This window comes from Aquarana catesbeiana, linkage group LG11 (genome assembly GCF_042186555.1).
Source record: "Aquarana catesbeiana isolate 2022-GZ linkage group LG11, ASM4218655v1, whole genome shotgun sequence".
NCBI classification, from domain to species: domain Eukaryota; kingdom Metazoa; phylum Chordata; class Amphibia; order Anura; family Ranidae; genus Aquarana; species Aquarana catesbeiana.
In genome coordinates, this window is record NC_133334.1 from 92,074,057 (window position 1) to 92,086,453 (window position 12,397).

At 37.4% G+C, this 12,397-nt stretch overlaps 1 protein-coding gene across 42 annotated transcripts in view; it reads left to right on the top strand.

Moving 5' to 3' along the window:
* Positions 1–8,298: 8,298 nt before the first annotated feature.
* Positions 8,299–12,397, top strand: part of LOC141112193 (uncharacterized) — a 114,168-nt gene continuing 110,069 nt past the window's right edge. For all 42 annotated transcript variants that reach the window (XM_073604738.1, XM_073604746.1, XM_073604754.1 and 39 more), the window contains exons 1-2: positions 8,299–8,397; positions 10,781–10,840. In XM_073604738.1, the coding sequence (XP_073460839.1) occupies positions 8,325–8,397; positions 10,781–10,840 (133 nt within the window). In that variant the 5' untranslated portion in view covers positions 8,299–8,324. The remainder of the gene's footprint in view (positions 8,398–10,780; positions 10,841–12,397) is intronic.

Genomic DNA, 12,397 nt, shown 5'->3' on the forward strand with positions numbered 1-12,397 from the left:
TTTCTGCTGCCTGGACCAATACTTTGGCTGTGTTGACCATATGTCGGCCTGCTGCCTCTATTGACTATGGGCAATATTTCTGCCTGGAAATCTCTGCCTGCTACCTGGACCAATGCTTTGGCTGTGCTGACAGTATCTCTGCCTGTACTACCTATGGACAGTATTCCTGCCTGCTGCCTGGACGATTGCTTTTGCTGTCGCTGACCACATCCCTGCCTGCTGCCTGGACCGATGCTCTCCTCTGTGGACCACTGCACTACTAAAACCACAGGTAATCTTTTGTTATTTGGTATGTACATGTTATGTGTTAGAGATATTTAGGGCCTTCAAAAATGTGATCGATAGTCAGGAAATTATATGTGTAATTTATGCTCCTAGAATGACTGGAGGTGCTATTTGGATGTTGGGCCTCTGTATATGGCCAGGCTGTGTAAAAGTGTCACACGTGTGGTATTGCCATACTCAGGAGGAGTAGCAGAATGTATTTTGGGGTGTCATTTTTGCTATGTACATGCTATGTGTTGGAAATATCTTATAAATGAACAACTTTGTGTAAAAAAAAATGCGTTTTCATTTTTTTCCCACGTTTTCCGAAAACTTCTGGAAAAAAATGAACCCTTTTAAAAGACTCAATATGCCTCATAGATTATACGTTGGGATGTTTGCTTTCCAAAATGGGGTCATTTTTTGGGCGTTTCCATTGTCCTGGTGCCCCAGGGCCTTCAAAAGTGAGATAGGTCGTAATGAAATTATATGTGTAATTTTGCTCCTAGAATGCCTGGAGGTGCTACTTGGATGTTAGGCCTCTGTATGTGGCCAGGCTGTGTAAAAGTCTCACACATGTGGTATCGCCATACTCAGGAGGAGTAGCAGAATGTATTTTGGGGTGTCATTTTTGCTATGTACATGCTATGTGTTGGAAATATCTTATAAATGGACAACTTTGTGTTAAAAAAAATTAGTTTTCATTTTTTTCCCACGTTTTCCGAAAACTTCTGGAAAAAAATTCAAAAGACTCATTATGCCTCATAGATTATACGTTAGGGTTGTTAGCTTTCCAAAATGGAGTCATTTTGTGGGCCTTCCCATTGTCCTGGTGCTCCAGGGCCTTCAAAAGTGAGATAGGTCATCATGAAATTATATGTGTAATTTTGCTATTAGAATGCCTGAAAGTGCCAGCTGCTCTGTATGTGGCCAGGCTGTGTAAAATTCTCACACATGTGGTATCGCCTTACTCAGGAGGAGTAGCAGAATGTATTTTTGGGTGTAGTTGCAAGTATGTTGTGTTCAAGAAATAACCTGTCACTATGATAAATTTGTGTAAAAAAAAAAAAGTCTTTGTTTTCCCAAGAATTACAACTTCAAAAAACTCACCATGCCTCTTACTAAATACCTTGGACTGTCTACTTTCCAAAGAGGGGTCATTTGGGGGGTATTTGTACTTTCCTTGATTGTTAGTGTCTCAAGCAATGAGATAGACCTTCAGTACATCAGGTGTGATCAGATGTGATCAATTTTCAGTGATTTGCACCCTAACTTGTGGACTCTATAACTTTTGCACAGACTAAATAATATCCACTAATTTGGGTTATTTTTACCAAATGTGTAGCAGTATAAATTTTGGCCCAAATTTATGAAGAAAAATTACTTATTTGCAAAATTTTACAACAGAAACTAAAAAAAAGTGTTTTTTTTTTTTCAAAATTTTCGCTCTTTTTTTCGCTTATATCAAAAAAAAAATTAAAAACCCAGCTCTAATTGTGAGAAAAAAATGCTAAAAATGTTGTTTGGATACAGTGTAGCATGACAGAGTAATTGTCATTCAAAATGTGAGAGCACTGAAAGCTGAAAATTGGTCTAGGCGGTGTTTAAGTGCCCTGTATTGAAGTGGTTAAAATCTACTGCAACCAACTAGGACAAAATCCCAAGGGTGAAAAGGGACCTTGAATAAAAAATTTAAGTAGGGAAAATATAAATAAAAATATGAAAAATGCGAAAAAATAAAAATAAAAATTTTACAAAAATTAAAATAAAAATAAAATTTCAAAAAGTGTAACATAAGATCAAAAAGCCCCTCATAGAGCTCAGTAAGAGTGATTCAAATCGATTTTTGAGTTAGAAACACTCCAGGCCAAAGGACACAATATAGATTTTGTTGTACCACTGTTCCACCACTAGATGGAGTAAGGCTCCACCCTACGGGCTTTTTGATTTTATGTTACACGTTTTTTAGTTAAAATTTTTATCTTAATTTTTGTTCAATTTTTATTTTTATTTTTTACATTTTTTATATTTTTATTTACATTTTCCCTGCTTACATTTTTTATTTAAGGTCCCTTTTTACCCTTGGGATTTTGTCCTAGTTTGTTGCAGTAGTTTTTAAATATAACGTATATTTGGGATCCCAATTTATAAATTGGGACATTTATTATAGCAAAAACTACAAAATATTGTGTTTTTTTCAAAATTGTCGCTCTTTTTTTGTTTATAGCGCAAAAAATAAACACCACAGAGGTGATCAAATACCACCAAAGGAAAGCTCTATTTGTGGGAAAAAAGGACATCAATTTTGTTTGGGTACAACGTTGCATGACCGCACAATTGTCAGTTAAAGCGACTCAGTGCTGTGCAAAAAATGGCCTGGTCAGGAAGTGGGTAAATCCTTCCAGTCCTTAAGTGGTTAAAGGCTAAGTTTACCTTTTCTTTTTCTAAATTCCAGCTCCCCTATGTACCAATATAGCATTAATGTACTTATTTTGCAAAAATAATACAGCTTTCCATTTATTTTACATACGCTTACCTAAAGTGAATAAAAGTGCAGTCCCTAAAAACACATCTCGGAATAAACTGAGACCATAAGTGTTCATGTGAATTTCAAGACCAATTTTTGAAATGTGTAAAAAAAACATGAATAAATATGTTCACATTAATAATGAATCTGTGCATAAAAAACAAGAAAAACACAAATAGAGGGAACTCAATGTATAGTGAGTCCAAAAAAATGTAAACCAAGAGTTTATAACATCCTTGTGACATCAAAGTTAAAAACAATTTGTTAAGAAAGTGGCAAGTAGAATATCCACTGCCAATTAGATGAAGGCTTACACCGGCAAAAATTCTCCCGTGTATTCATGTGTATAATTAGGAAGGAGAACAAAATTCCATAACAAAATATGGGGTATTTATTAAAATTAGAAAAGCTCATGTATAATGGCAGCAGTGGAGCCCGTCATGATGCGTCGCCGTATTTGGTTATGGAATTACAATATGTGGCATTTTGTTCTCCTTCCTAATTATACACATTAATACACAGGTGTATTTTTCCACTTTGCTCCATAAGTATCCATCCTGGGGATCACTATTTTTGAGAGCCATCAGATGATTCAGGGGAGTACCTGACTTATATATCAGAGGTCTCCTGCTCTGATGTCCTTACCTTTGGTGTACATCACCACAAGCCTTTTTGACTCATTGGGCGAGTGCCCTTTTGGGTCCTAACATTCCGGTAAACCTTCATCTAATTGGTGGTGAATATTCTACTTGCAACTTTCTTTACAAATCGTTTTCACCTTTGATGTCACAAGGATGTTATAAACTCTTGGTTTACATTTTTTTGGACTCACTATACATTGGGTTCCCTCTATTTGTGGACTCCATGTTTTTATTGTTTTTTATGAACAGATTCATTATTAATGTGAACATATTTATTCATGGTTTTTTTACACATTTCAAAAATTGGCCTTGAAATTCACATGAACACTTATGGTCTCAGTTTATTCCGAGATGTGTTTTTAGCGCTGCCCATTTTATTCACTTTATATTTTTTGCAATTGTCTGTTTGCTGTGCTGGCTGCTGTTTGTTGTTTGAAGGGGCAGCGTGGCATAACTTTTTTATCTCTATTTTTTAAACACGCTTACCTCACTGTCTTCATGGCTGTTTATAAACAGTTCTTCAAAGATCCTGAAAAAGTTTGGAATGACCACAAAGAATTTATAAAAAATATTTTTTATTAAAAGCATTTAAAAAGATAAATGAAAACATTGGTTTCCACATCCTGTGCAATTGGCCATATTAATGAGCAGTCATCATATTTAAAAGTACACCAAAAAGGCCATACTGGTAAACCATTAAAACCTTTCAGAAGCGATGCAAGAGGCAGATGCGTTTCGCCTATTAGCTTCCTCAGGACCTCATCACCTTGACTGCAAAGATAGCAAAGTGGCGCATCGCTTGAACAATATAGCCAGGAGATGATGATAACATATGCAGTGTGACATAGAATGTTTAAACATTTGAAAAGCCGGCGGATGTAAATAATGGAAAATGTATTTGATGCTAGAACTTCAAATAGAAAGCAAGTAGAAAAAAAAGGATCCCAATAAAGACAGGGACACTAAAGTATCCTTTCTCAAAACCCAGGGGCAAAAAAGTTTGGCAACAACCTGCCATCATAGTAGTATAGTGTCACTTTTCAAAAGAGCGTATGTGCCTCTTACAGGTATGAGCAATACAGAAGAGAACAGCAGCAATCCACCTAGCAAACGTTCGGCATCCGTGTCAAACCCTACACCCTGCAGTTCTTCATTACTTCTGACTTACTTCCTGCACAGACTGTAGGTCATGACACAGGAAGCAGTTGACCAGCTGTCCTCATTAGCACACAGCGTGCATCATCTACCCTCCTACCTACCACCCATTTCCAGGTGAACAGTTTTTAAATGAAATGCAATCAATCAGTGATCACTGTTCTCACTAAATACATAGGCATTATTTTTTTTTCCTACCTTAACTTTCATCTTGCATAGATTGTTCATTTGACAGAGTGTGCTGAGTGATCAGATAACAGCCTATGTGGATAGAACTGTAGTACTGAAAACAATGAAAGTGTGTTCTAGGTTCTGTAAAGCTCAACATACACTATACAATCTGACTGAACAAGCTCCTTGAAATCTACCATCAACTAAGTAGTGCAAGGACCTGTCTGATTGGATACAGAATGAATGGATAGATAGGTGGGTCCTCCTATTCCATAGTTCTGCTACATCTAAAGGAAATTGTACAGAGGTTGTACAATCAGATTGCATAGTGTATGGCCATCTTTATATAATTACATAGGAGGGAGTGGATGGCAACACTCAGCTGTCAAGCCCCGGTCATATCTCTGCTTAGCAGGAACTCACATTCCCATATGCAGGTTATTTTTTTTGGGGGGGGTTTGAAGCATTTTCACTCATCACGCATAGGGCAGCCCATCCACTTGAATGGACTGCCCTACACACAACAATCGACTAAAGGAGCTCTAGACCTTTTTTTAGAGCAGAGCTTAGTGTGTTTTTTTACCGTGATTTTTGGCATTGCACCAGGAGGTGTTTGGTGGCTGGAAGCACGTTTCTATTATGCAATCTTATGTGCTATACTTGGAATGTGGACTGTAAGACCCCTTTCACACTGGGGCGGTTTGCAGGCGGTATTGCGCTAAAAATACCGCCTGCAAACCGCCCCTAAACAGTCTCCGCTGTTTGTTCAGTGTGAAAGCCTGAGGGCTTTCACACTGAAGCGGTGCGCAGGCAGGACGGTGAAAAAAGTCCTGCAAACCACTTTTTTGGAGCGGAGAAGGAGCGGTGTATTCACTGCTTCTTCACCGCTCCTGCCCATTGAAATCAATGGGACAGCGCGGCTATAGCCGCGCTAATGCCGCGGCTATAGCCGCGCTGTACGAGGGATTTTAACCCTTTTTCGGCCGCCAGCGGGGGTTAAAACCGCACCGCTAGCGGCCGAATACCGCTGCAAGAACGACGGTACAGCAGCGCTAAAAATAGCGCTGTTGTACCGCCGACGCCCCCACCGCCCCAGTGTGAAAGGGACCTTATGGAGCACAAAATATCACATAATATGGGCACTTATTAAGTTTGAGAGCACTTTGTTCAGTGATTGATTTTGCAAATTATATTTATTTATTGTTTTATTATTGTTTTTATTTGTTGTATGATGTAAAAAGGTTTACACACTTAGCACAGTATTTTCAACAATATTTTTATTGTTGATAAAGAGGAACAGAGCACCGCTATTTTTTATAAGTGTTACAAACCACAACCTCCCAAAAATACACAATCCCTTCATTTATAGAGAAAATGACACCTGAAAAATAGGAGAAAATTGATCAAGCTCTTGCAATAGCAATATATATTTCTGGATCAGCTTTGTCAATAACTTAAAATGTATATTATCAGGAAGTTTTTACATTTACAGGGGGGTGGTTTCCTGTTCTCATGTATAGGGGAAATGTAGTTATCGTCCTTGTTATTCCATTTGTGATAAAAAATAAAATTTGAAAAAGTAAGTTTAGTTTATTTACTGAAAAAGGTATACTTTTCTTTTACTTGACTTTTATTAAGAATAATAAAAAAATGGACATTTATATAGTGCAAGAGGATTATGCAATAACAGAAATAAATTCAAAAGGAGTTCCTCTCTGCAAAACTTGAACATTAAACAATGATGAAGAAATAAAAAAAAATAAAAAAGAATAATAACCAGGCCCAGCAGCAATAAATTGTTAGATAATCAAATAGCAGAGCCATGCCTGAAATTGCGATGCGCTTCATGTCTAAAAAAAAAAAAGGGGCCCTTCAGCTGGCGACCATACAACTAAAAAAAAATATAGTTTTCTATGCTTGTGGGCAAAAAGCTGGTTCCAAGTCAAAGAGAATCTAAAATAGTTTTATTTCAAGCATAATACATACATATATATATATATATATATATATATATATATATATATATATATATATATATATATATATATATATATATATATATATATATATACTGTATTTTAAATTTTTCAAAAAATTCAGGGAGATTTTATTTCCTATGACTTCAAAACTTCTTGAAATTTTACATCTCTAATCACACCTGATTAGCCCCTAATCCTATCCCATCTTCTTCAAGTCTGAGTTCCTTAGAGGATAATAGAATCTTGTAAAAAAGTCAAATTTAGGTACATAAACTAGTTTTATAAATAGTTAGAGTCACAGCCAATTGTTTATATGTAACAAATAAGTTCACCTATAAAAGTTACTGGAGACAACAATTTTGGAACCAAGCTTCCTGCACCAGTTAAGATGCCTTAAGTGAATTTACCATTTGTTGGGCACCGAAGATGTATATTTTATTTTATTAATGGTTGTGTTCAGACAGGTCAGGGATAAAGTTGTGGAGAAGTTTAAAGCAGGGCTAGGTTATAAAAAAAAAAAAAACAACAACCACCCTAAACATATAGCCAGAGCTACAATGGAATGGTTTATATCAAAGCATATCCATGTTTTCGAATGGCCGAGTCAAAGTCCAGACCTAAATCCAAGAGAATATGTGGCAAGACTTGAAAATTGCTGTTCACAGATGCTCTCCATCCAATCTTACAGAGCTTGAGCTATTTTGCAAAGAAGAATGGGCAAAACTTCACGCTCCAGATGTGCAAAGTTGGTAGAGACATACCCAAAAAGACTTATAGCTGTAATTGCAGTGAAAGGTGGTTCTACAAAGTATTGGGGGGCTGAATACAAATGCACGCCACACTTTTCACATATTTATTTGTAAAAAATGTTGAAAACTATTTATCATTTTCCTTCCACTTGGAAATGATGTGCCACTTTGTGTTGGTCTATCACATAAAATCAAAATGAAATACATTTCCGTTTTAGGTTGTAACATGACAAAATGTGGAAAATTTCCAGGGATATGAATACTTTTTCAATGCACTGTACATGATTATGATAAATAGCATGATGATCATAAATTCTCAGCTTTCAATCTATAATAAATTAAATCTTAAGTTTTGAAAGCTTTGTTTACCATTGTTAACTGGTAAATTTACACAATTTTTTTCATATTTAGCGATGCAATCATGCATTATCCAAAAAGTCTCTTTATAAATAATGTATGTTATTTCCATAAAATAGGCTTAAAGTATGTACACAACTTTCTTAGGAACCATATGGTTCATTTAACATTACTCCTTAGAAGATCCTATTCTAAACAGTTCTTTGCAGTATTTTCCTTCTTCAGCAGGTACTTTACGTATTTACCATTTGTTTAGGGGATTTCTTCCATTGACTCTTCATCACTTCTAAGATTTATTTAGCAAAACATCCTGGATCTATAGAGTAACAGGTTAAGCATTTGACGTCAATGGCCATCTCTAGTTTCCTCTGTCCTCAACATGTGGCCGTGGAAAGGGACATTTTTTGCTATAAATACCACATTTGGTGCACAGAAACAGTGCCAGCTTTCGACATTCAGCTCATCTCACGAGCTGCAAAAAATGGGGACCTCCAGGGGCCTCTGGATATCAATATGTGCCTTATTAATAGTGAATACATGTCTTCCAGCACAAGGTAAGTGATACTGACCTTTTTCAATTTTAACATTTTTGGAAGTCCTAGACATAATATGCTCGGATGCATAAAAAATTCACTTTCCACTTGTAAATTTTACTCAACATTGCATCATAGCTAATGTTTAAATGAACAGAAATTTAAATGAAAAGTAATGGAAAAACTCATGTGATGCCAACCAAAAATTTTAGTCTGATACACATTGCACATCTGAGTTTAACACCTATGTATGCAGCTATAGGGCATACAATAAAATATAGCATATGTGTTGATGTGCTGCCAGGGTTGATCCTGTGTTGTTTCAGGATCTGTCCAACACTGATCATGTGTTGTTTCATAATTAGCCCTGGAGGGGTAATTTTAGTTGTTTAGGCAAAAGGGGTTTTGTTAAATTGCTTAAAATGTGTGTGTTATATCATACTAAAGGGTATTGCATCACACCTGTTATTTTTTATTGTTTGCAACATTATACATATCAGTTAATTGCCTAGAAGTACTAATTTTATTATCATAAATCCTGTATGTTTTAAATCATTAATTTTTATATTTTTATGATTTTAGGTCATTGTACAATTCAACTAATCTACCATTTTTTGCATATATAAAGTCTTAGCTATTCTCTTTTAACAGAGTTAAATGTTTGGGTTTAACCTTAACTGGATGAGGGTTAAAACAATTCATAATGTCAATGACTATAAAATTATGACCAAAATTGTTCTTGAACAATACCAGAATGTTTTGAATTTTCTAAAATATTATTACTATTATACAGGATTTATATATCGCCAACAGTTTGCGCAGTGCTTTACAACGTTAAGGCAGACAGTACAGTTACAATTCAATTCAATACAGGAGGATTTAGAGGACCCCGCTCGTTAGAGCTTACAATCTAAGAGACTCCTGACAAATAATTAATAATAGGTATATTACTATTAATAGTGATTTTACTGCCGTATTATTTTCCTTATCTTACATCTGGGAAGAATAATATAAATTGGTATAAAACACTAGGGATGAGCTTCGAGTTCGAGTCGAACTCGAACTCGAAGCTTTTACCCGTGTGAAATGGTAAGGGGGTACAAAAGTACCCCTACCATTTCACTAAAAAACTGTCAAAAATGTTAAAAATGACAAGAGACAGTTTTTGACAATTCCTTTATTTAAATGCTTCTTCTTTCTTCTTTCTTCTATCTTCCTTCATCTTCTTCTGGTTCTTCTGGCTCTTCTGGTTCTTCCTCCGGCGTTCTCGTCCAGCATCTCCTCCGCGGTGTCTTCTATCTTCTTCTCCTCGGGCCGCTCCACACCCATGGCATGGGGGGGAGGCTCCCGCTCTTCTCTTCAATCAATGAACTTTTATGTGTATTGTCGGACCGGCAATGCAATAGCCGCGAGTAGTTTTAAATGACTTTTTTCCATTGAAATGTCATTTTGCTGTCAGACTGTTCTAAACACGGGAAACATGCGCCCCTTTACAGGCATACTATAGACACCCCCCAGGTACAAAATTTAAAGGGATATTACACTCTTATTGTTTGATTTTAAGCATTATTAAAATCACTGCTCCTGAAAAAAGGGCTGTTTTTAAAACTTTTTTTTGCCTTGATCCATGCCCCCTGGGGCAGGACCCAGGTCCCCAAACACTTTTTATGACAATAACTTGCATATAAGACTGCATATAAGCCTTTAAAATTAGCACTTTTGATTATTCATGTTCGTGTCCCATAGACTTTAACGGTGTTCGCGTGTTCGAACGAACTTTTTTCCTGTTCGCATGTTCTGGTGCGAACCGAACAGGGGGGTGTTCGGCTCATCCCTGTAAAACACTTATAAACTTTCATTGAAAAAAGCGATCTAAGGTTTAAGGATTGGTCCACCCAATACTTAAATTTGACATTTTGAGGTTTTTTTTTTTGGGCACTCTGTTCGTGAGATATTTGCACTTGAGTTCCTAGGTCTATACACCAGATTTGGTCAATAGAGGTACCATGTTCTCTGTTGGATTTTCATTATTTAGTTTATTTAATGTAGAAGGCAGTAAGAGCTTCTGGATCACACAAAGGTAGGCAGCAGCACTCAAACCTACCAGGTGGACAGGAAAAGAGTTGGAAATTATGGCAGGAATATTTGCAGTTTAACTGTCCTTCAAATAGGCTGAACAAACTCAAACTAATATATCACTTTAGGGTGGACTGATATAAACGTGTATAACACTGCTGCAAATTGCACTCACTAGTTTGACCATATAACGTTTTTGAGGAGTGTAACCATTAAGATCTGTAAAGGAGGCACTTATTTAAAGTACAAAAAAGGTAGTACTAATAATCAACTAATGCTGACTTTATTATGTATTACAACAAATAACACTGAAAATTACTTTATACAGCAGCACTGAAAATGTCAAGCAAAAAGGTCGTACAGCAAGATGTAAATAGTGACTTATCAGGTAAGGTTCTATTTCTGCATGTTGGAAAACGTCAAAAGCTGGAATTTGAAAAAAATGTATTTTTTTAATAACTTAAAGCAAACCCATGCTTTGCAGGGAAAACCAAAAGCACATACCCACCCTTCCCTTATTCCCATATATTTTTATTCAGTTACTGGAAGAAAGGAAAGAAAGCCCTCTTTAAGCTCCAAATCACTCTAGACAGGACTGAGAAATCTCTACTACATGTGACAGGGATATGCCAATTGCCAAACACCAGAGCTGTCATGTGAAAAGAGTGGAGTGAGTCATATATCCATTCTCAAAAGTATCAAGACATGTAACAAATATTATCTACAGTGTAAAATCACGCCACTTTTCTGCATAAATTAAATGGATATTACGTAAATACAAATGTTTAAGGATCAAAAGGAAAATTGAAAACTGAAAAATGAAAACAGCTAACTAGTAAAACTCCAACCAAGACCCAAAATACTTTATCATGATTACCAGTTAAAGCCCAGGACTAAATCATCACTGTAGTAAAGATAGAATGCATATACAGTAATGAATATGGCCCCTTTTCACCAGCTAAGAGCTGCAGCAAAGGTTAAAAAGCCCTGTGCTGCCAGCTTATTACAATGTCGGACCATGGCTCTCATACACAAGCTCTCCTGTGGTCCGACAAGCCCTACTGAACATTGCTCTACTAAACAATGTCCCTGCCCCCCCTGAGAGGTGTTGTACAATATCTGTTCTGGAGGCATGTCAAAGAGCCAGGCTGCTTCCTGAGCGTGAGATTCTCCTACATTATTATTATTATTATTATTACACAGGATTTTTATAGCGCCAACAGTTTGCGCAGCACTTTACAACGTTAGAGCAGACAGTACACTTACAATACATTTCAATACAGGAGGGCCCTGCTCGTTAGAGCTTACAATCTAAGAGGGAGTGTCAAGCAATACAAAAGGTATAACTGTGGGGCAGGGGCGTTGCTAGGTCTGCAAAAGATCTGGGGCTAGAGCCCATAGCAGCGGTCACCAACCTTTTTGCAGGCCCGTGGGGGGGGCACACCAGTGGTAAGCAAGTGGTTCAACTCATCATAATGCAGAATCAGTGGGAGCCCTGGCCATGTCACTTGCCACCAGATGCAGTGTGTCACTTGCCACCGTCGCTTGTCACCAGGTGCAGTGTGTCACTTGTCACCGTCACCTGTCACCAGATGCAGTGTGTCACTTGCCACCGTCGCCTGTCACCAGATGCAGTGTGTCACTTGCCACCGTCGCCTGTCACCATGTGCAGTGTGTCACTTGCCACCGTCACCTGTCACCATGTGCAGTGTGTCACTTGCCACCGTCGTCTGTCACCATGTGCAGTGTGTCACTTGCCACCGTCACCTGTCACCAGGTGCAGTTTTTCACTTGCCACCGTCACCTGTCACCAGGTGCAGTGTGTCACTTGCCACCGTCGCTTGTCATCAGGTGCAGTGTGTCACTTGCCACCGTCGCCTGTCACCAGGTGCGGTGTGTCACTTGCCACCGTCGCCTGTCACCAGATGCGGCTTGTTACTTGCCA